We start from the raw sequence: 26848 nt of genomic DNA, 5'->3' as shown, positions 1-26848 counted from the left end.
AAGGAGAGGTGTGATAACTACTAACTGCTACTTGCCTGATTATTTTTTAGCTTTTAGTACATTATTATGTTGAATCACAATTAAACAGTTTAACTTAAAAAGATTATCTTTACTTAATTTATTTTCTAGTTTTTAGTACATTATCTGTTTCATTAGAATATTTCTCTACAATAAAACCATTGTACTGTATTCTATCAGTCAAATAATTTCATTTGATACCGATATTGAGTGGATTGCAGAAAATACATAATGTGTTCTCCAAGTCAAGTTCGTTCGTTTGATACACATATCTCAATCAACCTTTTTTTTTGAAATGATATGGAATCAGCTATTTTGTAGCGGCGGCCAAATTGGATTTTTCAAGATAAGCAGTTTTAAAATGAGAGATAAAGGTGTTTTATAAATTCGGTCAGGTCCTATTGGTCAAATTTCTATTAATGTGGGACAACCCTACAGACATACAAACAGTTCAAGCTAAATAAAACCGTTTAATAAAGTAAAGGGTGTGTCACATCCAATTGCATCACGGAAAAAACGCTGTAGAAATTCGCCCAGTAGACCGACCCTTTTGAAAATTTTAGACAGTAAATAAAAATTATTAAACAACTTTTGGCATTTTCTTTTTATTCATACTTCGAGCCCAAGCCCGTATGCTCGCACCTTCCTCTTTACCCCGTCCATAAGGTTCTGTACAACGTCAGGTTGTAGTTTTTTTTTGAACAGAAATCCATTTTTTCTTGAAGTCCGCCTTCGATTTGACAACTTTTGGGTTCTTCCGGAGGGCCTGCTTCATAATCGCCCAATATTTCTCTATTGGGCGAAGCTCCGGCGCGTTGGGCGGGTTCATTTTCTTTGGCACGAAGGTGACCCCATTGGCTTCGTACCACTCCAACACGTCCTTTGAATAGTGGCACGAAGCGAGATCCGGCCAGAAGATGGTCAGGCCCTCGTGCTGCTTCAATAGTGGTAGTAAGGGCTTCTGTAGGCACTCCTTAAGGTAAACCTGCCCGTTTACCGTGCCGGTCATCACGAAGGGGGCACTCCGCTTTCCGCAAGAGCAGATCGCTTGCCACACCATGTACTTTTTGGCAAACTTGGATAGTTTCTGCTTGCGAATCTCCTCCGGAACGCTGAATTTGTCCTCTGCGGAGAAGAACAACAGGCCCGGCAGCTGACGAAAGTCCGCTTTGACGTAGGTTTCGTCGTCCATTACCAGGCAATGCGGCTTCGTCAGCATTTCGGTGTACAGCTTCCGGGCTCGCGTCTTCCCCACCATGTTTGCCTTTCGTCGCGGTTAGGAGCCTTCTGAACCTTGTATGTACGCAGGCCCTCCCGCTGCTTGGTCCGCTGGACGAATAAACTTGACAAATTCAGCTTATTGGCGACATCCCGGACCGAACTTCTCGGATCACGTCTAAACTGCTTAACTACGCGCTTGTGATCTTTTTCACTGACGGAGCATCCATTTTTGCCTTTCTTCACCTTCCGGTCGATGGTTAGGTTCTCGAAGTATCGTTTTAGTACTCTGCTGACCGTGGATTGGACGATTCCCAGCATCTTACCGATGTCCCGATGTGAAAACTCCGGATTCTCGAAATGAGTGCACAGGATTAATTCACGACGCTTTTTTTCGTTCGACGACATTTTTCCAAATTAACGAAAAATTGACAGTGAAGCATGGCCAACGTGATCTATACACTCTTATCTGATTATAAGCGAAAGCTGCAGATATAATTCCTAAAAATTAAATTTCTACAGCGTTTTTTCCGTGATGCAATTTGATGTGACACACCCTTTAATGTGATTGTGGTCATCTTGGATTTGAATTTTTCAAGATCTACTGTGATCTACTACTCGAGCCCTTTTATTTGATACCCATATTAATCGGGTTTTGAGAAAATATGTAGCCCGCCATTTGGTAGTGACAGCCATCTTTGATTTTCATTTTCTTAAATAATTGTGTTCTACAAGTCAAGCCCTTTCATTTGATACCCATATTAATGGGGTTTTGACATAATATGTAGTCCGCCATTTGGTAGGTTTTCGATGGGTTTGCATTTCTCATAAATAACTGTGTTGCCAAAGAAAAAATCTATACGACGTCAATGGGGATCGAACCAAGGCCGGCTGGAATGCAAAGCTATTTACACGACCACTCTGGCTAATGATGATTCGGCAGTTGTTCAGCAAATACGTGATAATATTGCACCTGATTATAAAATGAAGTTGGGAAGTTTTCTAAGAGTAAAAAAGGAGCGCATTAAGGAGAACAATATCTATCTCGGTCTGGGCTGTGTATGTGGCAAAGTATGCGGAAAGCTTATTTGTCTTTTGTTTCGCTCGCTCGTATTAATCTTATATTGCTGTACCATGTATATTATACAAATTAACAGTATTTGTGAGTATTTGTGAGTCATGACATTTTCTGTTATGTTATGTCTCATTTAATGTCATAAATCGGGATGACGAAACAACAGCTAAAAATCAATTTTGGGTGTAGGGTTGGGGAAAAAGAAATGTCGTATTTCTGATCGAAAAAATCGTTGAAATCATCCAAGTAGACCGGAATGTGAGCACTCGCTCGATTAGCCAGGAACTGGGTATAGACCATAAAACCGTTTGAAACCATTTGTAGAAGATTGGATTCCAAAAAAACTGGATGTATAGGTACCACACGAGTTGACGCAAAAAAATCTATTAGACCGAATCAACGCCTGCGATGTACTGCTGCAACGGAACGAACTCGACCCATTTTTGAAGAAGATGGTGACTGGTGATGAAAAGTGGATCACGTACAATAACCTAAAGCGAAAAAAAAGTCGTGGTCGAAGCGCGGTGAGCCGGTCCAAACCATCGCCAAGTCTGGATTGACGGCCAGGAAGGTTTTGCTGTGTGTTTGGTGGGATTGGAATGGAATCATCCACTATGAGCTGCTCAACTATGGCCAGACCCTCAACTCGGTTCTCTACTTTGAGCAGCTTGACCGTTTGAAGCAGGCGATTGACCAGAAGCGGCCAGAAATGATCAATAGGAATGGTGTTGTTTTCCACCAGGACAACGCTCGGCCTCACACATCTTTGATGACCCGCCAGAAGCTACGGGAGCTCGGATGGGATGTCCTATTGCTCCAACCGTATACTAAGTTGGCCTCAAAAGAGGCTTGCGAAAACTGGCTGTCTGAGTTTTTTGCAAATAAGGAAGGGGGACTTAATAGGGGGGAGGGGGGTGGTTAATAATTATGTTGCCTTCTAAATGGCAACAAGTTTGCCAACAAAACGGCGCATATTTGACTTAAATTGGATAATTTTAAGTATGTTAAATAAAGCGAAATACGACATTTCTTTTTCCTTAACCCTATATGAGGAAAAAATAAACAAATGACACAGATAAAAAATATTTCATTTGTGTAACTTTCAGTTTAACTGTTCTGTTAGGGTTATTTTTAAATATCGTATACTTTAAAAAATCGTTACTAACTTAATATATTGTCTTATGGCTCTAAATTCAATTGTTTACAAAATGAAGACATGTTATATCGGATATCCTTGTGCTGGTCCGTTTACATGTGGAATGGAGTGGATTGTGATATTATTGAAACGTCAATAAACGCGTGATCTAAAGCGATCAGTATATCATGGCGGTGACAGTGTGCGAACCGTATGCTAGTGTGAGAAACAAACAACTAGGGTGAATTATGTTGGTTTGTCCAATTTTGGGTGTGTCCACGCAACTAGTAAATGTGCAATTTTTTCTTCATGAAAATCGTCAGTTATCGTACGATAAAATTTTCGTAAAAACTCCGATTCACTGTCACCGTAGCCATATACCCTTGAAAAATTTATCAGATTGAACACAAATCGGTTTCGAAGCTATCATTATTACGTGACCGGAATTAATCGCCACAGTAAACAATTGCAACAGAAACAACTGCTTAGAAAAGTGTAGTAGGCTAGAAATATTGTGGCGCGGGAAAAACATCATGTGCATAAATGCCTCACATTTCTATTATAAATTTATTTTCTTGTTTTAGTTTTTTCATTGAAAGAGGATAAGGAATCGAGGCGATCCAAGCCACCAAGATGACGCGATCCGAGTCCACCGCCGACCCGCCGTCGGAAGCGGCGGTGTCTCGCACGCAAACCTGGGTTCTACTGATTGCCCGGTTAGTTTGAAACATAGGATACGATCCTTTAGCAATGTCCGACCGAGCTTTAGCGAGCGTCGGACAGTAAAGGTTTGCCCAGTTCATTTTTGTTTTGAAATACTGTACCGCCCCAAAACATTTCTAGCTACACAATACTTCACTACTTCACTTTTTTCCGAAAAGGTTGTTTCTGTTGCAATCATTTTCTGCGGCAACTATTCCGGGAACCGATCATTGAACGAGTTATAGATTGATTCCACTTTGGCCTACGCTACATTTATTACAGAACTAAGAGAGATTCGAAGTGCATCAAACTTATCAAGGACTCTCTGAGTAACTGTTTCTAATAACATCCCTCTATTCGGGCATGAATGTTACTTCCTCAGAGGCTTCATTTTCAGAACCTCATAAAACTTGCTGCTTCGCTATAGCAAACTACAGCTTAAGTTGCTATAGATGTCATGACACATCTGTTTAGTTGCATCCGGGATGACATTGGGAAAAGGCTTGAATTTCATCAACTTTTATGAAAGTTCCAAAGCGATTGCAATGGGACTCCAAACTATCTAAAAAGATTTGACTTGGTGCAAATCTTCGTCGATTTGTCTTTTTAGATAGTTTCATTAAATAAAAATTCACACCAACGTAACATTTTGCGGAATAGTTTGAATCCAAAGCTTTCGATCGAAGATCTTCAAAAGTTTCGATTTTTCGCTAACGTTTTTTTTGTCTTAAGCAGATGATCGTTCTAATTAAACATTCAATTTGCGAATATTATCTAGTTGTTTGAATATAAATTCGGCGAAAAAAGAAGCATGGAGTAATGAAGGAGTTCAACATCGCATTGTTTTGACTGATGTTAGAAAATGCAATAACTTGGCGAAAGTTTAATCGGATCGCTTCTAGAGCTTTAGTTAGAATATTTTTCTTTTGATTTTTAAAGCCTGTTCACGTTAAATTTCAGACACTTTGCATTCAGTGTAGTTTATGAAATATTTCACTAATCAATGAAATATTTCATTTACATGACAGCTGAGACCCTCCTCTTTATTTCGATGTCCAACATGTTTACATTCTTCTTCAGTTTGGTAAAATGGCGTCGAATCAAGTGGAAGTACGCAAACGCATTTTGCGCGAACGGCAGCAAAATCCAACACTATCGGTACGCGATCTCGCCAAAAAGCTAAAACTGCCGAAGAGTACCGTGTTTAGTGTGTGCAAATCGTTTGACCAGCGCTTAACTGTGGATCGGAAGGTTGGAAGCGGAACAAATCGAAAAGTATGCTCCCGACAGATGGACCGAAAGGTGGTGGCCATTATTGAGAAACATCCCAACCTTTCAGTTAGAAATGTGGTTCGAAAGGTTGGAAAATCAAAATAATATGTACAAAAAGTGAAGCAGAGGCATAGACTGAAGGCGAACAATGTGAAAAAGGTGCCCAATCGTGATGATAAGCAAAATTGCACTGCAAAAAGCCGTGCTAAGGTGCTCTACACCCAGATTTTGCAAAAATGTTCATGCACCATAATGGACGATGAAAGTTATGTTCTCGAAGACTTCAAACATCTTCCGGGTCTCGCTTTTTGTACTGCAATGCGAAGGAATTCCGTAGCCGAGTGTTTCCGGACCAAGAAGCAGTCTAAATTGCCCAAAAAGTACTTGGTTTGACAGGCCATATGCAATTGTGGCCGAAGATCCAAATCTTTCGTCTCTACCGGCACTATCAACAAAGATGTCTACGAGAAGGAATGTCTCCAGAAGCGGTTGCTACCATTCATAAGAAACCACGACTCTCCAGCGTTGTTTTGGCCAGATTTGGCCTCTTATCACTATGCATAATCCATCCTGGAATGGTATAATGCACATGAGGTCCAATATGTGACAAAAACAGCAAATCCACCGAACTGTCCAGAACTTCGCCCAGTGGAAAAGTACTGGGCTCTGATTAAGCGAAAACTATTCGAAACTAAGAAGAAAGCGGAATGGCATTAATGATTTCAATAGGAGATGGAAAAGCGCCGCCGCCAGCATATCTGACGATACTGTACGGAACCTAATGGCAGATGTTCCCACGAAAATTAATCCCAGTGCTTCCCCCTACCAGTATTTTGTAAGAAAGTCTGTAGCATATCAGTAAAATAATGAAACAATACAAATGCTGTACAATTTCCTTTTAAATGGTCTTCTGTACTGGTTCATCGTCTGTTCCATCATCATTCTTTCAAACATTGTGAAGTTGTTCAATCGAACATTACATTCCAGATTTGGAAATGTTTGCCGAGGATCGCAAATTTTACGGTTTCCAGTAAAGTTTTTGTGGCAATTTTTGTTAATCATTGTCAAATTCAAAGCGAAATAAATGTGCAATAGTCCTTTTCAGGATTCCCCACTTTTAATGACCAAATTCCCTACTAGGGGGGAATTCCCCACCGGTTGAAAATCACTGTACTAAGCGGTTAATTATTGTATAATGTACGACGTTCTTTACAGGTGATTGTTAGTAAGGTGATACTAAGTTTGTTTTGAAAGCTAATATTAAGTGTTTCGAGTGAACTGCTTTGATATTCATTTAAAAAAATGACTTTTCCTAAATGGACTGTCAATCAAATTTAAAACCAGATAGAGTTCGTACCCACATATGACCTAGGTCTCTTTTCTCGAAATTTTTGTACAAGAGGTGACTGTTTGCTTACTCATGTTTTTTGTTTTGCTATGGAACACTGAGAGACGGTATTATAAAAATATATTCCCATCCTGTTAAAGATAATGAGGAAGCAGAAATAAAACAGCATAATTTGGAGGAAATACACTATTATTATATTATGCTCAAAAGCATGAGTATTCAATCCTATGCTGACACCTCTCAGTAATATTTGCGCAAATTGATGACTGTCAGAATCAAATAATCAGGATGAATAGGATACTGAACTGAAACCAAGCCCAGGTTTCGTTTCAAATTTCTAACATGTCATCGTGGAGTTTAAAACGTTACTACGTTCGGGACCATTTGACTCTTTGCAATAGTTATATACCGTAGTGTGAGACTTTGTTTGATTGTGGGGAAATTTTGGACATTTTAGTTTCCCAATCTATCCGTGAAATTGACTCATTTAATTCGACTGTTAATTTGAAAGAAAGGCAAGTGATTAAATTAACTTACCTGTAAACAGCCGCACCAGCCACGCCGCCCGCGGAACGCCGGCATCTTCTTGTGCGCCTTGTAGAACTTGTGCAGACTGGTCTGGTGCTGCTGCTGCTGCTGGTGGGCGGCCAGAAGGAAGTGCTGCTGGGGCAGTGGCTGCTGGGTTGTGGCTGTCGTCGTCGTCGTCGTGGCCGCCCCAGCCGATGCACAACTGGTGACGGTTGTGGACGCCGTCACGGTGGACAGTGCCCCCAGCGATTGGGGCTGGTAGAAGGAATCGGCCGCCGCCGTCGTCAGGTTGCTGCTGTAGTTCCCCGTGGTGCCTGCCTCAGGGCTGCCGCCGCTGCTCGTGACGGCTTCCTTGCATATGTGGGGCAGACTCCAGCTGCCCACGTCCGGTAGCCGAGTGCGCAGCGAGGACAAATCGATCGGGCACGTTGGGATACCCTGAAATTAGAGGAAAGATACGGACCAATTAGTAACCCCTGCTTAGCATTACGGGTAAAATGTTCGTGAAGCGGCCCGCGGTCTGTTTTTTTATTTTGACTACTTTTTTTGTACCACTTTGCATAACCCCGCTTAATCCGTTGATTGACAGAGGTCATTGGAAAGGTTGATTGCCTGGAGTCTCCGGCTCTATTCTTCTGCGGAATGTACAAGTCGAAGCGAGTGGTCGTTTCCTTTTGCACGACCGTACACATAACACATATCACGTGAAATACAAAAGAAAGAGCTATTAGCTGAGGGTAAACTGCGGTATCCGTGTCGGTGGTGTTTATGAGTCGATTGGATGGATCGAGCATAATTTCGTGGTTTCATCGAAATCAGAGGGCGGATTTTGGCATTGATTCCACGGTATGATTGATTAAAAGTAGGAGTATATGTTTTGAATGGTTTGGAAGATTGAATGGGAAGGAATGCCACATTGATCAGGCGTCTATCATGACACGGATCCCTCGATCTTTCCACCTAAGGCATAACATGTCGATCTCGTAGCGTTGAAGGATGGCAAAGTGAATGGCAGTTTTCGTGATGATTTCATTCGTGTTCATCAAAAACGTCGATGAACAAGAATAAAATAAAAATTTTAATAGAATAATAAAAAAAAATTTAAAAAAATATAAATTTATAAATTATGAAAAGATATTAGAAATATGATGGACTTTGGATAGCGGAATTTGAACTACGACTGATTTTTTTATAAGAATTGTGCAATTTTTCGCTTTGCAGAGTCACAAACGCTTCACGTGTGTTTAGCGAATGACACTATGCATTGCATTTCCGGCAGCATAAACATGAAAAACACTTTCGGTTTTTTCTCCACTTGCACAAAATTGGCTACTATATTAGAAAGAATACATATTTGATACGAAAACGCCAATTTTTATTCATAGTTTTTGTTTTAAAAGTTTGTTTATTCCATCCGAAAATGTATTACCATTATCACGAAATCAACGTTTTTTTATCGAATCTGTTCAAATTGATCGATCGTATCAACGCAAAAGGTTGGCGTGAAAATAAGAAACTCTATCAGATTAGCACAGTTCCTAGGTTCCTGTAGAGTTCTCTCAAGGGAAAAAAATTCACTCCATGGATAGCATTTTCAACGAAAAATAAAACATGTTCTGGGAGGATAGAGTTTTTAAACGGTATGAACGATTACGAAAGATTGTGGAACAAAAATATGATTATAAAAATTAATAAATGTACTTTTTTTTCTTTTTGAAAATTATATTTGGTCATTTCCATTCTAGGGTAGCCCAAATAATTAATTGTTTCCCATTTTTTTTTCTAAAAATGACTTTTTTTTAAATTCATAACTATTGAACTACTGTACCGATTCGGAAGATCTACATATTAAATTAAATAGGTGACCATTTCTATTTACATACTTGCAGAAATTTAGGATTTTGGTCTTGTAATAATTTATTGTATTTTTTTATAGTTTACATTGTCTCGGGACCAAGGGCGGTATATTTTCTTATATATTTTTTTTCTTGAAAGCTGAGATTTTTTTTAGATAACGTATCCAAAATTCAAGGATGCGTTATTTTGTGTTATTCAGTTATGATTTTTCAAAATTTACGGTCCGATGGTCCGAAAAATCATTTTTCCCTTCTTTTTTCCAAAAATGACTTTTTTTTAAATTCATTAAAAAAAACTTTTAAACTACCGGGCCGAATCAGATGATCGACATACCAATTTGAAGCCACATGAAATACCACATATGCATAAAAATTGGATTCTAGTCGCATAGATGTTGTCCAGTGCACCCGTGGCCGAGTGGTTAGCGTCTCACATTATCATGCTGGGTGTTCGGGTTCGATTCCCGTTCTGGCCGGGGGATTTTTCGTCAGAGAAATTTCCTTCGCCTTGCACTGTGATCACGCGTATTCTAGAGCTTGCCCCTCGGAATACATTCAAGGCGTGTTATTTGGCTTAAGGAATCTCAACTAAGTATTAATAAATGACGTTAGTTAATGCATACGTTGAGACGGTAAAAGTTCCACAGGGAACGTTAACGCCATTCAAGAAGAAGAAGAAGAAGATGTTGTACAGTCGCCTAGGAATATTGAACGAAAAACTGTAAACATGAGATTTTTTCTGAGGTGTTATTTGATGGCTTTTTACACATCAAACTTTGATGAATTATTAAATAATAACTATTTGTACTACAATGATCGGTATTAAATATACGGTTATCGGTATTCTAGCATTATGAAATATACTTTACGACATATTCTCATGCCTGAAAAATCCAAGAGTTAGAGATGTGCTTTTTTTCGTTTTTTAGTTATGATTTTTCAAAGTTAACAGACCGTAAAATCATTTTTTCCTTTTTTCCAAAAAAATGGGTTTTGTTCTTGTAATTATTGAATGCAACACAACACACCAATTATTGAATGTATCGGTTTTTTTTTATATTTTACATGGCTTCGGGATCAAACACGCTATAATTTTTATATATTTTTTCATGTAAGCTGAGGTTTTTTTCCATAACATATCAAAAAATCAGAGATGCATTTTTTTCGTTTTTGAGTTGATTTGGCAAAGTTAACTTTTTTCCAGTTTTCGTTCAATATTCATACGCGACCAGATAAGATCTATGCGACTAGAATCCATTTTTTTTGCAGCTGTAATATTTTTTAAAGAAGACTATTGGCTTTGGCTCATTTGGCTAGAAAGCTCATTGGCTTTAATTTGATATATCGATCGTCTGAATCGGTCTAGTGGTCCAAAAGTTATGAGATTTTCGGAAAAAGGGAAAAATGATTTTTCGAATTACCGGAGTTGACCGATATTTTGAAAAATTCTAATGCAAAAACGAAAAAAACAACACATCTCTGATTTTCGGATATGTTACATTAAAAAAACTCAGAATGAAATTGAAAAAAAAACAGTAAACAATAAAAAACAAATGTAATCAATAATTACGAAAACAAAATCCATCCCCAGTTCTTTTTTAAAGAAGACCAGATTATATTGATATTATTAGTACTTTTTGATAATATATCCGAAACTTGGGGATAATAGAGTGTCGCCATCTTCCAAGTCATCTCCTTTCCTTTGATTCTGATAAGTGAGCCAGTTATTTTGAACCATTTTTGAATATTGAATGTTAGCTGGAACCCAATATTAAGTTACCATCTGTGATAGCTCGTCAAACAACCACACACAACACTCAATTCCTCAAAGATCGACATCCATCTCTCTATGAATGTAGTAATCAATCCACTCGAACTGTCACTCTAACTACACACTAAATCTAGAATACCACATCCTCCCCTCACATTAAAATATAACGATACCAGAAAGGATCGTACAAGAAAAAATCTCATTCATTCATCAGCTTTATCGATCATATCAATGAATCTCTGGGGTATTCTGATTTGCCACGTGTCAAGGCTCTTTGTGATATATTCTCCGTTATCTGGTAATGCCCCTTGCAGACGAACATGGTTTCTTAGGTGTTTTGTGTCAAAATGGCTGCCAGATCGTTGTGTTGATTCGGAAATAAATATAAAAAAAGGAAAAAAAAAAACTAATATCCACAACCACATATTTTCCTTTCAAAAGAAAAATCCTAGTTTTTGTACATTATCCTCGTCTACCGAATTGCTTGATTTCTAGATTCCATCCGTATAAATCGACCATTCGTCTTAAACCGTTCAAGATCATTCTTAACTACATCGCTCATAATAAAGTTTCATCGCAATCCTCCATACAGAACGTTTGATCAGCGCTTGAATGAATTCTTTCCTTCGTTGCTCTGACTCTGATATGCGTATGTCTAGGATCCAATTGTCTTCAAATGGCTTGAGCAGCCACAAGTCCGACGGCTATTTCGATGCCGCTTTTTCCTGTTTTACCTCTTCCACTTTTGTTTCTTCTGCAACACTATTTATTTATTTATTTATTTATTTAAATCTGATTCATCTGACATCTGTGGTCTTAATGAATAAATATATAATAATATAGTACAACTATTTATACAATCGACGAACTAGTTAATCTGTTTTTAAAGCGGCTGGATGTCTCGCCGATCCTCCACCAATGTGAAAGTTCGAATCATCGACGACAGCGGTTCGTTGTTATTCGTTATTCGGATATAAAGTACGATGAAATCTGTTCTGTAGCAAAGATCGCTGTCGGAGAGGTCGTTGAGCAGCACGAAGGTCCAGTAATGAAAGTAGCCGAGGAGAATCAACTTCCCCATTGAACAGCTTTGATACGAAAATTGCCTGTTGTATTCTGCGTCTTCTCTCAAGAGTGTCCAGGCTTAAAAGTCTGCATCGATCCGGGTAAGCAGGAAGGTTCAATGGATCGCGCCAAGGTAGATGACGCAAGGCCAACCGGATGAATCTTCGCTGTACACGCTCAATCCTCAAATTCCAGAAAATCACATTTGGAGTCCAAACAACGGCTGCAGTTTCGAGAATTGGTCGTACTGAAGCGCAATATAAGGACTTCAAGCAGTATGGGTCAGTGAAATCCTTCGCAATCTTCGAAATAAACCCGAGCTGTCGGTTTGCCTTAGCAATGATTGAGGTGTAATGAGCGTTGAAGTTCAATTTCTGATCCAGCACTACTCCGAGGTCAGTAACTTTTTCAACTCTTTCAAGCAAAGCACCGTCGATGCAGTAATCAAACTGTAACGGACTTTTGGAACGATGGAACGTCATGACGGAGCACTTCGGTACGCTGATAATCAGTTTGTTTAGATGGCACCAGTCAACAAACACATTCAGCAAATGTTGCAAGCGTTGGCAGTCTTCAGCTGAACGGATCATGCAGAATATTTTCAAATCATCAGCATAAATTAATTTGCAGTTCAACCCAAATTTCGCAGCAATGTCATTAAAAAATAATATGAACAACAAAGGGCCTAAGTTGCTTCCTTGAGGGACTCCAGAAGAATTGCAGAAGCACGAGGAAACGCAGCCATGAATTTTAACGCGCAGTTTTCTTTCCGTCAGGTATGATCTCATCCACGACACGAGTTTTGCAGATGATCCGAGACGTGATAGTTTAGCCAATAGTATGTTGTGGTCGATCCTATCGAAAGCCGCCTTCAGATCGGTATAGATGACATCGACTTGAGCCTTGCCCTCCATAGCAGTAATGCAGGTGTTGGTGAAGTTCAACAGATTCGTGGTGACCGACCTGCCGGGCATGAAGCCGTGCTGATCGGTAGAGATGTAATGCTTGGATTGAGTAAGAATAACTTCACTGACGATGATCTCAAATAGCTTGGACGCAGCCGACAAACTTGTTATTCCACGATAGTTCCTGACGTTTCGTTTATCACCGTTTTTGAAGACAGGAAACATGAAAGACTCCTTCCAAATTTCAGGAAATACTCCATCATTGAGTGATCGGGTAAAGATGACAGAAAGTGGCTCGGCTAGATCAGCAGCGCAGCGGCAGAACAATACCGATGGTATGCCGTCAGGACCCGGCGAAAGCGAACTTTTCAATTTTTTTGCAGCGGAGATCACCATGGCAGGAGTGACCGCGAACGTCGTCAAACTTATGACGTCCGAAGGAACACCTAAGGAGGCAAACTTAACTTGAGCTTCACTGGCAAGATTTCATGAGAAACCTGACTCAAATCAACATGAAACCGTGAGCACCTCGAACATTGCTCTGTTTCATCCATATAAAATTCACACAAAAATTGACGACACAATATGTTGCCTACCAATATAAATATATATCGCCTACTACTCCACCTCGATATATATCTGATTGGTTTCATCTGTTTCTCTAAAGCGGACCTTAAGCGGACCTTACACGGTCAACTTTATTGACAATATGATGACATTCGAAAGCATAATGACAGCTGAACATGGCCGACAACGCAGAAATCCGGATTTTCTGATTTTCGAGCATCAATATCGTGACATTTCATATGGATGCATGATGTTGACGTTTTACCTCACGGACTTCCAGACTGAGCTGCCAGATTTGCAAGCGGACATTTAATTTTTGATATCCTTTTTGCGATTGCAATTAAAATTTATAAACTTCTGAAATTGTAGGAATCATAAATGAAAGCACTACAGGTTTGTCCAATCAGAAAAATGTCGCATTAAATGTAAATTACTGTACTTTAAATAGCAAAAGACGGTACCTTTCACGATATAAATCAAAACCTCAAAGTAAACTGACAATGTAATGAGGAGAGAGGGAATGAAAATAAACAACGTCTTAGGAATTTTTTGATGTGAACTCGGTCATTCATTGCGCTAACGAATGCACTTTAATCTAAGTTGTGTGATTCTTCACACTCCGCTATAAAATTTGGAGAATGCGAAGATCTGGGAAAATCACAGGTGAAAAAACATCACGTGTTAATTCAAGTTATAGTAGAATCCCGACTATCCGCGGAATAGTCGGTTAAACTCACCGCGAATAACGAAAATCGCGCCCCCCCATTAAAGGACCAAAAAAAGAAATGCAAAAAAAGATGTTTCAACATAAAAACTATGTTTTATCAACACAGAAATCATTAAACTATTCATCTATAAGGTCGTGTATAACAGTGGCTAAATAATGTAAAAGTCATGACCACAACATGGGCCTACCACTCACTCACAAATTCCGGAAAGGCCTATTGATTTACTATGGAACTCGCAGTCGCGAATAATCCGCACGGTGGATCACCCGCTCACGGATAATCGGGGTTCTACTGTCATAGTCTTATTTATGGAATAAAAACGTTTGCTCGCAGATTATATAACTTGCATATATTTTCGCAAACTAAAATAATCTGGCATCTCTGAAACTGAAAGGAACAGTCTGTATTTGTGAAGCGAGTATTATGATGTGTTTTTGAGAAGGAAAAATGAGCTTCAAAGTGTAAATTATGAATGAAAATTAACTTTTCCGAATCAAGTTAGTATTCTATGTGAATGCAAATCACTTTTTTCTGCAAGTGGTGAGAAAATCCCATACAAAAATTGTGTCCAAAATTGACGTTATATTAGAATAATAAATTTTAGTAGGAATATCTGAAAATTCAGAGGAAATAGGTTAAGTTAGGGTGAGGACTACGCGCTTCAGCTAATTAAATAATACCAAGTAGATACTTTCATTCAAATTTTACCAATCAAAAATTGCCTTTTAGCCTTCTAATCTGATGGAGAATAGTTTGGATCCCAAACTCGAATCTCGCCAATAGCCATCGCGGATATTTTCGTTGTCTCCGGTTGAGGATGATATTGACCGTGTAAGGTGGCAAAATATTGATTGAGGTTAGATCGGATGTCGAAAGCCTAGCTGTCACGATATTGAAGACACTTATTGTCAATCATTTTGATCGTATAAGGTAAAATAATAAGCCAGAAAAAATATGATTCACATTCTTCTCTTTTTATTACTCACCAGTCTGAGAATTTGATTAAATTCATTCTCCTATCCAGCGAATCTTGTATGGCAGAATCGCCAATGTGATAACTCGTCAAACAACCACACACAACACTCAATTCCTCAAAAATCGAATACCGAATAATCTAGAATACCACACCTTCCAACTATTCATGTCCTAGCATAGATATAATTAGATTAGATAGGGCATTTTATTTTTTATTTTTAGTAAATTAGAAAACGTCCTATATGTATTGTATGTAGAAATAGGTTTCTCACCCGAAAATGCTTTATACAATAATTTGATTCGTGCTATTTTTCGTATATTCTGATAAGGCTCAACTTAGATTCAATTCAATATCATATTTAATAGTAATTCAATTACAGAAAAAGCCCCACAACAACATTTTTCAATTTTTACAAACATTCCGGTTACCACGATAACATCTACATGCAATAGACTAAACAATTGAAAGCAACGGAAAAAACATTTTTTCAGTTTCAAAATTGTTTGTTTATCTCATTCAATAATTGCCTCAGCTTCTTCAGGATATTTTTTTTTAGATAAACAGATGAACAGCACACATGAATTAAAAAAGCACATTAAATTTAAAAATTAAAGAATCAAATTTGATTGCCATGACGAAACCAATTCTAATTTTGAATAAATTTCTTATTTTTTTCAAAATATGTCACGTACTACCTGCATTTTGACAATATCGTTATCTTTTTTAGTTTTCTCCAGGCGTTTTCGTTCTTTTTAATATTCATCCGTTCCGTCCTACGCCCTCTGCTTTACATATGTATTCAGTTCATTTGTTCCCAAACAGTTCACTCGTTCGGAATCAGTTTGTATGGCGAACTACCGTTTTTTTTGCAATAATTTGCCTGACTCCCGAAATGTATGCAAACAAGTTGTTTGTAGCTCTTCCTCCACAGCGAAAGCAGCGAGTGAAATCTAAAAACCATACCTACTTAATTCACTAAATTATTTACTTGTTTTACTATCTTCACTGTTTGTGTTATAATTTAGTGTCGAGAATATTGCTGCCGCTAGCGCATCAATTGAGGAAGACCTAAGTCAGTCTCTCACATGTCGTTCTCAAGCGTTGGGCATCTTTGTGACGTCGTTGTGGCGAGTTTTGCGAAAAGATCTTGGTCTACACCCTTACAAGATCAAATTAACGCAAGAATTGAGGCCGCTTGACCACCAGAAGCGTCGTATAAATTCAAAACTTTATTAAAAATGTTTCGGATTCTCCGATTTGGATCAAATATGCACTTTTTTGTTGCCATTTTAAAAGTAGCTTCATAATGCCTCTCTTTGAGAAGTCTTGGACTTTATTGGCGAAAAACTCTAGTAATCGATTTTCACAATTTCTTATAATCCCAATTTCTTATTACTCTGGAAGTATTTTAATGCAAGAAAAGGGTTGTAATCGTTTGGTGCCAGATCAGGACTATATGGTGGATGCATTAAAACTTCCCAATCAAGTTCCCGGAGTTGCTGGCGAGTCACTACAGACATGTATGGTCTAGCGTTGTCCTGATAGAACTGAACACCAATTCTGGCCGTTTTTGGTCAATCACTAGCTTCGAACGGTTTTGTTTTTGATAGTAGAGATCTGAATTTAGTTTTGACCATATCAAAGCTACTCATAATAAATTATTCCTTTCAAGCCCCACCAAATAACCCTTCTGACCGTTAGTTCTGGTTTGGCTACCATTTGGGCTCATTTGCAATCACTATCCATTTGAGAAATGGGACGATTTTATTCCGTTTGGCCTAGGCTTCGCAGATGGACATTCGATCAATCGTGTTTTTTGGTGTTAATTGTGACACTCAAACATAGAGTTTCATTTTGAATCCAGCTTCGCACAAATGGTTCAAACTGTTTAATGGTCGATCTTAGGCTTCTGGGTGATGCTACGACTACTCATAAAAATTGCACGTGATTAGCTATTACAATATCGGCACCATAAACAGCATTCACAGATTTCTCTTTGTTGACTTTCATTTTTAACAACTTGTAACTCACAACCAGTGTTGCCACATTATAATCTGTACCAGAGGGGTCAAAAATATTACTCATCTGTACTTTTTCTTCCAAAAATCTGTATCAAAAATCGGTACCATCAAAAACATTCGTTGTAGAGAAAAGTCCATTTTATAGCAAAAAATACTCATTTGTTTACTAAACATAACCACATTTACATTTCATTACTCATTCGTGTGTTTGGTGATGCTTATACAAAGTTTTTCTGAATCTAGATTGCATACTATTATTTATTAAAAAGTTTCGAGCTGCCGCACCAAGGGATAATGCGGCGTAAAAATAATCACGTACCTTAATGTAGCTTTGTTCAAATGTCAAAAATTTCACCCGCGGAAAAAATCTGTACCAATCTGTACCTTTTGACTAAAATCTGTACGCTGTACCGTACAGAATATGTACCAAAAAATAACGAAAAAAACTGTACATCCAGATAAATCTGTACGTATGGCAACACTGCTCACAACTGCAAGAAACAAACAAAAAACAGAAAAAGATTTTTTTTCAGTGTCAAATGTCACCTCGACAACGAGAACAAATATGAAATTGTTGATCGATACTATACGAGATATCTTTCACTGCAGCCATCTACCGATAAAATAATGAATTTATTTTTCTCCAACCTAAGATTTCATGAAAATGACTATCGAACAATTGAAAAATGTCAAGTATTATCTCGCGTTTTGATTGATCGATTGGCACAAGTCGTCTGTGCTCTTCTAGTTGACCATACAGTACGAATACAAGACTGTACAATAAAATTAGCAAGTCGTGATCGTAAAAAATCCCAAAGAAAATTCGAGCTCGAGGGGCGCTAAATTTAATCGTATTAGGCCTTGTTTTCACTGCAGTGGGGCATCAGCGTGGCTTGGGCGGGGCGTGTGATGCTTACGATTAATCGTGTGTGTTCTTACCGATGTCTTCACACCAGGCTGACGTGTCGAGAGCGTTGTTTTGGCGTGTGGCTGTGGTGCATACGAAAACACTTCACGCCGGCGCTTCTTACTTGCATATGTTTGTTTGTAGAAGTGACATAATTTTAATTTTTCGCGTTTTTTTTTGGTTTTTACTTTTTTCACCGTCCGATTTTTGTCCCGGTTCGTCCAACGATGTTGGAATATTTTAAAATAAACCAATTTTCATTCTTTCATTCAAAAACACACATTGACAATTTGTATAAAACACTCCAAAGACACGCCGCTGGCACGGTGCAATGTGAGTGAATAAAAATGTCGTTGCGAGAAGTGAACACGCCCCGCTCACGCCACGTTGACGCTCCGCTGCAGTGAGAACATGGCCTTATTGAATGAGGGTGAGAATCCAACAAAAAATTTGGTTCGATTCAAAAACCAAAATATCCGATCAAAGCGTGCCAGGACCGGCTGCTGTCATTGCTGCAAACTCATTTTTTTCAGACAAATCCGTCAAATCATGGCACTCAGTATAACCCTTTCGACGGTAAAATTCTGTCTCCTGGTGTTCAACCTGTTTTGCTTCATTTTCGGACTCGCGTTGGCCGTTGTTGGCGGAGTGTGGCGCTACAAGATCGACTCCGTGAACAACCTCGCCGAACGGGATACCCTCCTGACCAGCGAATCACTGCTGGCACTCACCGTGGGATGTATCATCTTCACCGTGGCCTTTTTCGGATTCTGTGGAGTGATCAAACAATCCTCCGACATGTTGACTCTGTACGGTGCACTGCTGATAGTGCTGATCGTGCTGCAGGTCGTCATGGTGGTAATGCTGTTCGTTAGCGTGGATAGTGCAGAGGTTTATCTGCTGCGTTGGTTTAAAGACTATTACGATGCGCATCTGCAGCTGGCGACGAGAGGCGACTTTGTGGATCCAAGGCTCGACCGCTTGCAGACGGCTTACGAATGCTGCGGAAAACACTCGTTCGTGGAGTGGGGAAATAGGCTGCCACAGTCCTGCTGCAAGGAGGGCCTAATCCCGGACTGTAAACCATACGAGAGAGGTTGCCGGGACGCGTTAGAGGAGTACGTGAGACATACCGGGACAACCGTTGCGTGGGCCTTGGTGTGCTTGATCGGAATGGAATTCGTCGCACTAGTGTTAGCCTGCTGCTTGGCCAGCGGAATTAAACATGAATTTAGCAGAGTAAATTTGGGTTAGTGTAACAAAAAATCCGATAAATAAATTATCATACCGAACTTAACTCAACTCATTTTATATCATTTTGAAAATTTCCTTACTAAACATTAATCCTTTGTATAGTTAACGAACTATTTCGCCGACACGCTGAATCGAATCGGCACCGGCAAAAGCAAGGAAGAAAGCTAAACGCGCATAAATTCCTTCGAGATGACTCAAACGCGAGCGGCTCGCAAGAGGTCTGAAATTGCGAGCCGATCGTGCATACTTATATGGATTTGTGTATAAACACATCTTGAAAGGGAGTGATGTAATTCGTTTTTGGCAAACGAGTAAAAAGGGGCTTTGCAACTATTCGCATCGGCGAGAAAGGCTGTCAGAGTCCATTAGCCTTTTTTTCCCAGTCTCTCAGCTTCAATGATTTCTTTGAACGTTGATGGTTGATGCTAAAATGTCTCTTAAACCTCGGGCCACCGGTTATCACCTGGTTGGATGTTTAGTTTTTTTTTGCTGGCGTCAGCTTACATCATGCGAGATATCAAATCGTTTCCAATCAATGCGGCAAACAATTGGCACAGTTGATGGGCGGTTGACACGGCCGCAATCCAAAGTAAAAGTGACCTAGAAACCTTTTGCCCGGGGAGGAACGGTCAGACGGACGGACGTCGATCAGTCTGGCCGATGTCTTTTCCCTATCGATAGCCGCGGATGGTAGGTAAACACGCGTGTTCACGGTGGTAAAAATGGTAATGACATAGAAACTTGTGGTCTCCATAATAATTACCGAGCTGACCGGGGTGAGGTTCCACACTACTGGAGAACGGCGTTCAATTAGCTTTGTACCACGTACAACGGACAAGCAAATGTACCGCCAACCATCATTGGTGACTGTGTCTTCCTTTTCGCCAGTTCGGTGCATTTGTTTAACTTTCCATGTTTCCATATGCAGAGCATGTGTGTTTTTGGCCTGGAATAAGAAGCGGGCGCGAAATTGCCGCTTCCGCGGAGTCCTTGAGTTTTCATTCGACGAGGTGGAAGTTGCACTTTTCTAGTGAAACCAAAACCAAGGTGTTGCCAGCTCAGCAGACGCTGGACATTTGTTGCCCTGTTCGTACCGTTCCCGAGTTGACCATATGAAATTTTAAATCAAATGATGCCTCATCATAACATTATTTTATGTTCCAGTATAAATTGTAATCGAATCCGAAATAACCGGATCGATTGTACGATTAATCGCCACCAGGTAAGTTACTATTTGGAACCACCTTAAGTTTTCGAATAAACTCTAATGTAACATTTTGGAGGGATGCTTACTTTTGGAATACCCTCCAAAATAGTCGTAGGACTTCTATTCCAAAATCGTGTCAAATCTCTCCGTTTCCATCGATAGTTTCAGCTCTACGATCAACGCTAATTAGCAGTGCCTCTGGAGGTGGGTACTTTGTACTCTTCTGAAGCTTAACATGAAGATTATAGATTTTGGGCACGTTCTTCGAGATTTGAAATGGTCGAGTAAAAGTATCGATTTTTTGGCTGAACCTATCGTGTACGAAATCCTCAAACAAAACTGCCGTAGGTGTGGTCCAAAGTACGCATCGCAGTCGAAGTTACGATCGCAACTGCGCCTCAAGGTATTGATAACGATCGGTGCAAGCCCAGAGCTCATGAATGCTGATGTCACATACAAAAAAAATCCAACCAAACTATTGTTCAATGAATACGTCTCCGAGAAGGTCATTGTTCTTTTCTTGCTAACAATTAGATCCTCTGAAGCATAATCTAGTGGCCAAAATACTCCCACAGAAACTGTACAGCAAGGATTTTGAACAGCTTCACGGCATGGAAGCAAAGTATCTAGGATTTTGAACAGCTTCCATGCCAAAAGTTCTAAACGGCAATAGCTCGAAAAGATATCCGAAGCGGGTTCAAGTTTATTTTCATTGGCAAATTTGCTAGAAAATGTATGATATTATAGTTGTGGGCGAAAAATTGAGATGTTTGGGAACTGGGATCTACTACAGAAATAGAAAGATGGTGGAATAATATGATCGCTCAGGTTCAGGTTCAGGTATTTGATCCAACCTGAAACGGAGCAAAGTATCAATATAAGTTGGATAATAAATTATCGTAACCCCTGAACTACAATAAATATTATAGCTGTTAGCACTATTATCACCCAGAACCAGTTCCAGAGTTATCAAAATTTATTCACGACAGTAGGAATTACCTTTTTCCTTGTGAGCTTGAGCTTGATCTTGGGTAGACTGTACAATTCGTAGTTGCTCTCCGTGATTGACCTGAACCAATCAAATTGCACAAAGAACACACAGAATGACGCTTGGGACTAGCAAATCATTCTCGTTGTGCAATTTTCGGTGATTCGAGCTTTAAATGATTAATAACGGCGCCGGCCACGTCCTTAAAGTCACCAGAAGAAGGGAAGAAATGTTAGTATGATAATCGCCGCCCGAAGACCAGAAGGGTCGCCTTTATAGCGTGGTTCCCTAGCGATTATCATGGAACGGACAGTTGTTAGTAGGGTGAGGTGAGTATCAGAATTCACTGATACTCATGTGCTTATGGTGACGCGAACCTGTAAAAACAACTGGACTGGTTATATTTTATTATTTATCGCACGTAGTTTTCATAGAAGTCCAATCGCGACGGCGGAGAGTTGAGTGTGGAAAACCTGACAAGGTAACCGAGGGAACTTCTGTCAAATTATTATGATATATATCGTTATTAATCACGTTCATTATTTATAGAGCTCCAATTGGACGGCGGAAAGTTACCATTGGTAAACCTGAGAAGGTAACCAAGGGAACTTCTCTAAAACCAATCGGACCGCCAATATATTTCATTGTTCAACGAGCGTACCGTATCAATCTCCAATAGCGACTTCGGAAAGTTATGTTTAAGAAACCTGAGATGGTAACCGAGAGAAATTTTATAAATCAATAAGACCGGCGATAATATTTTTTTTGTATTGTTATATTTTTTATATTTTTTTATATTTTTAAAATAAAAAAAATATAAAATATAAAAATTTTTTAAATCGCGAAGAATAAGAAGAAATTAAAGAATTAAATAAATAAAAAATTATAGAATTATAAGAGTAATCATTCAAAGAATTAAAGTATTAACATATTTTAACAAGCGACGACGAAGCAGTTAAACTTCTGTTTTAATGAGAACGAGAACGCTTCAATCACAATTATATTACGCGACGCGCAAACTATTACTACTTTAAAAAAACCACACCTTTCGAACGAAAAGTTGCATTCATACGGATATACATTCACATACAACCAAGAAACGAGAAAAAAAAAAATCTTAGATAGTGAATCTAAGGTACGAGAGTTCTGGAATAAATTTGAAAAATAATAATAAACTCATCTAATAATAACACACAAAACTATATCCTCCGCCCCATCTACTAGAATTACTAGGAATTACCTATTTCCCTGTGTCTGATAAAATCTCTTCTATTGAAACAAAACGTCATATCTCTCCTAATAAGTGTAATGCTAGCATTCATTTTAATCGTGCCAATGACGCGTGAACTTTGTTTACTATATTGAAGGAAGACAACACGAATGAATTTCGATAAATTTGCCTTCGCGGAGTTTTCTACTGGCAATAATTTGATGTGATTGTCACAGAAGTCACATTGATATTCATCGCTTGCAGTGGATTTTTATTAAAAATGATTTTTGTACTGATTACGGAAATAATGGAAGGACTAGGACTATCATCCGGGAGAGACAAAAAGATTCTACAAAAAATTTCGTTGTCTTTCAACCAACGAGATGGGGTTAGCGGTGTCTGCCGGATAACGGAGAACAAGAAATACTCCTACGCACAGAAGACTTAGGATGTAGGTCATTTTATCCGCCAATTCCGCATCCAGCATACAGATGCTGCGGTCAAATGTAGTTTGTTGAATAAAACCGATTTTAATGCGGAGAAGCCAAGAATAGTAACGAATCGACCCATGGCCGTCCCCACTTCACACCCTTATAACATTTGTAATTTCAATAATCTTCTTTCGTTTATATTTTTATTTGTATTTTTGAAAGAACACAGAAACACAATAATGGATATTGAGAATATTATTTGTTTCATGCAATCCAAGAATCATGCAACCATACTAGAATAACTCCTAGTTGATTTCACTCTCAATTGATTGACGTTGAATTTTTATGTTTTGATTCTCACTAACACGCAATGATATTCAATTCTGACGATTCAAACATCAAGACGAAAATGAAGATGCAATGAAAAATGAGCTTCATAGCATGTTCACGTTGATGTCCATTCCACTTGTATTTATTGATAGTATTGTTTTATCTTTATCGATAATCGCTTGAACAGTAGGTTATCATTACTAGGTGGGCTGAAATTCGCCATATTTGAAAGTGGTGAACGTGAATATTTCCGACACTGCCCAGAACACAAGGTATTTGATTGCTTTTTATTTCTTGCCTGCTCCAACAATTGTTGTTGTGTACTGATATGTGTGTGATTGATATTTGAGGGGCTTAAAATGCAAGGAGTGTAAGTGACTTGATCGATTTCTCTTCATCGACTTTCTCTTATGATCGTAACTTAACTGCAAACACATTCCCAGCTTATTCGACAATGGGGCCGATATGTCAGAAAGTCAATTATCGGTTTCTATAGTAAAAGCAAATTGAAACGTTTTTGTGCGCTGAGTTATTCACGAAACAAAAAGTTGATGAAGAGAAATTGATCAAATAACTTACACCCCTTGCATTCTAAGCCCCTCATTTATTTGCAGAAGAGGATACGATTAAATGAAAAAACTCCGGAAATTATTTCTTATTCCTCTTTATTTAGTTTCAATAGTAATCTAATTCAGCCTTTTCAGAAGAGTGTAATTTACAAAATTCCTGTTTTTTTGCATTAGTCAAAAGAACAGAAGAGCGTTACAATTACATCAAAACGTGGCGAACAACGAATGAGGATGCTACAGAGGATCACGAAGTTATAGAGTTGGTATTTTCCGAAAAAATCAATGAATTATTCGTTAGTTGTTTGTGAGATTTTTGCTTGCGAGTTTAGGAAGGTTAATGGGTATTTTTATAGAGGTAAACACCTTCAAGTTGACAACCCTGTTTGATATGTGCGCCAACGACAGTTGCCACTTCTTCTGTGTTTAGTTTGATTTATCGTTTCGTCATGAATAGACTGACACCCGAACAACGGCTGCAAAATATGTAGATTTTTTACAAAAATCATGATCCAGTTCGAGAGGCTCGTTCTACTTCTATTAAACAATCGACATAATCGTCCATCAGATCATTAAATTCTTGCAACCATCGCTTGCGCACCACTTTTACTGTACAGGATCACCAGAGACATCGTGTGATGAAGCTTGGGAATCATTGGTCCGTTTTCTCCAAACAATATGTCGACCAGAACCAGATCACCAACTTTTTGTACCAAAAGTGCTCTTAATGTGGAGGAGTTGTGGTTTCAACAAGACAGTGCAACATGCCGCACCACTCGTGCCACAATTGGTTAACTGTTCGGCGAGTGGATAATTTCTCGTAAAACACACGCATATTGGCTTCCAAGATCCAAGACTTCCAAGACATGTTTTTGTGAGGCTATGTGATGGATTTGGTGTACGCCAATAAGTCGTAGATGATTGACGCCTGGGAAAACAACATTCGTCGCGTTATTATTTGTCTTGATAGTTTCTTCAAACTGCTATACCAATGTTTCTATCTAATATTTCATTTTTTCTCTGATGTTTTCAGATCATTAAGTGAAAATCTACTGCTGCCAACTTTACCGAGATCGAAATACAGCTCGTCAAACGGATTGTGGCATTCGTTTGTTGTAACATACTACGAATCATGACACAGACGAGAACGAGAGAATTCTGTTTCGGTTAACATCACATGATATACAAGCATGAAACAAAACGTCATGAACGTATCATACTATGCCTCTCATTCGCAACATATCGAAAAATTATTTATCGACCGTTCGTAAGAGAGAGATTTTTTTTTCGATTTTTGCTGCGCTCTCGCCATTCAAGAGCAGCTACTAGATCGAAAGCGTTTTCGGATGGTAAGTTCGTGAATTTTCAACGCGCTACGTAAATTTCAGCAGGAACTAGACCTATCGTTGAAGAAACTGTCCCTTGCAGTAGCTGATTGAGCTTCTGCTATTAGTGGGTAGTCTAATTTTAATTTTGCCTTCCATATTTCATATTAAAGCCTGTCCACGTTAAATTTCGGACACCAAGATGATGCCAGTGAAACAAAAATTCACGTAATACGACAAAACCGATTGTTTATTTCAGTAAAATAGACTTATATCTAAAACAAGGAAAGCTTACTTCGATGTTAATTACGTTGTCTGTAAAATTCACGAACTTTCGTGGGAACATCTGTTATTAGGTTCCGTACAGTATCCTCAGATATGCTGGCGGCGGTGCTTTCCCATCTCCTCTTGAAATCATTAATGCCGTTCGCCTTCTTCTTAGTTTCGAATAGTTTTCGCTCAATCAGCGCCCAGTACTTTTCCACTGGGCGAAGTTCTGGACAGTTCGGTGGATTTGCTGTTTTGGCACATATTTGATCTCACTTGCAATATACCATTCCAGGATGGATTTTACATAGTGACAAAAGGCCAAATCTGGCCAAAACAATGCTGGAGAGCCGTGGCTTCTTATGAATGGTAGTAACCGCTTCTGGAGACATTCCTTCTCGTAGACATCTTTGTTGATAGTGCCGGTAGAGACGAAAGATTTGGATCTTCGGCCACAACTGCATATGGCCTGTCAAACCAAGTACTTTTTGGGCAATTTAGACTGCTTCTTGGTCCGGAAACACTCGGCTACGGTATTCCTTCGTATTGCAGTATAGAAAGCGAAACCCGGAAGCTGTTTGAAGTCTTCGAGAACATACGTTTCATCGTCCATTATGGTACATGAACATTTTTGCAAAAACTGTTCCGCTTCCAACCTTCCGATCCACAGTTAAGCGCTGGTCAAACGATTTGCACACCCTAAACACGGTACTCTTAGGCTGTTTTAGCTTTTTGGCGAGATCGCGTACCGACAGTGTTGGATTCTGCTGCCGTTCGTGCAAAATGTGTTTGCGTACTTCCACTTGATTCGACGCCATTTTACCAAACTGAAGAAGAATGTAAACATGTTGGACATCGAAATAAAGAGGAGGGTTTCAGCTGTCATGTAAGTGAAATATTTAATTGGTTAGTGAAATATTTCATCTACTACACTGAAAGAAATGTGTCTGAAGTTTAACGTGCACAGGCTTTAATATTGACTTTTTACTTTAGAAAAGAACGAACGTTCTACTGTTCATCTTCTAAAACAACCAGAAGTTTCAGTGCAATTCATGGAGTTAATTACTATGACTTACTATGGATTTCATAACCCCCTTAAATAATTGTTTCCATGAGTGCAATAGTGCTTGTGTTGTGTTCCACTTCAACATGTCAAAACCGTGTTTAACCGTTTGAGA

The 26848-nt window shown here is 39.0% G+C and overlaps 2 protein-coding genes across 3 annotated transcripts in view; one reads left to right on the top strand and one right to left on the bottom strand.

Annotated features, from left to right (window-relative positions):
• LOC129775735 (disheveled-associated activator of morphogenesis 1) overlaps nucleotides 1–26848 on the bottom strand; it is a 213545-nt gene that overhangs the window by 35920 nt on the left and 150777 nt on the right. For both annotated transcript variants that reach the window (XM_055780798.1, XM_055780799.1), the window contains exon 2: nucleotides 7306–7734. In XM_055780798.1, the coding sequence (XP_055636773.1) occupies nucleotides 7306–7734 (429 nt within the window). The remainder of the gene's footprint in view (nucleotides 1–7305; nucleotides 7735–26848) is intronic.
• Nucleotides 18618–19367, top strand: LOC129775741 (23 kDa integral membrane protein-like). The gene has a single exon (XM_055780808.1). The coding sequence runs from the start codon at nucleotides 18642–18644 to the stop codon at nucleotides 19344–19346; it is 705 nt and encodes a 234-aa protein (XP_055636783.1). The 5' UTR covers nucleotides 18618–18641; the 3' UTR covers nucleotides 19347–19367.

This window comes from Toxorhynchites rutilus, chromosome 3 (assembly GCF_029784135.1).
Source record: "Toxorhynchites rutilus septentrionalis strain SRP chromosome 3, ASM2978413v1, whole genome shotgun sequence".
In the NCBI taxonomy this organism is placed as follows: Eukaryota; Metazoa; Arthropoda; class Insecta; order Diptera; family Culicidae; genus Toxorhynchites; species Toxorhynchites rutilus.
Note: the sequence above shows the minus strand (reverse complement) of the source record. Positions and strands in the feature narration are given on the sequence as shown.

What these genes read in the sequence shown, in the direction of transcription:
- LOC129775741 (XM_055780808.1), top strand. Translation starts at nt 18,642, where the DNA reads ATGGCACTCAGTATAACCCTTTCGACGGTAAAATTCTGTCTCCTGGTG.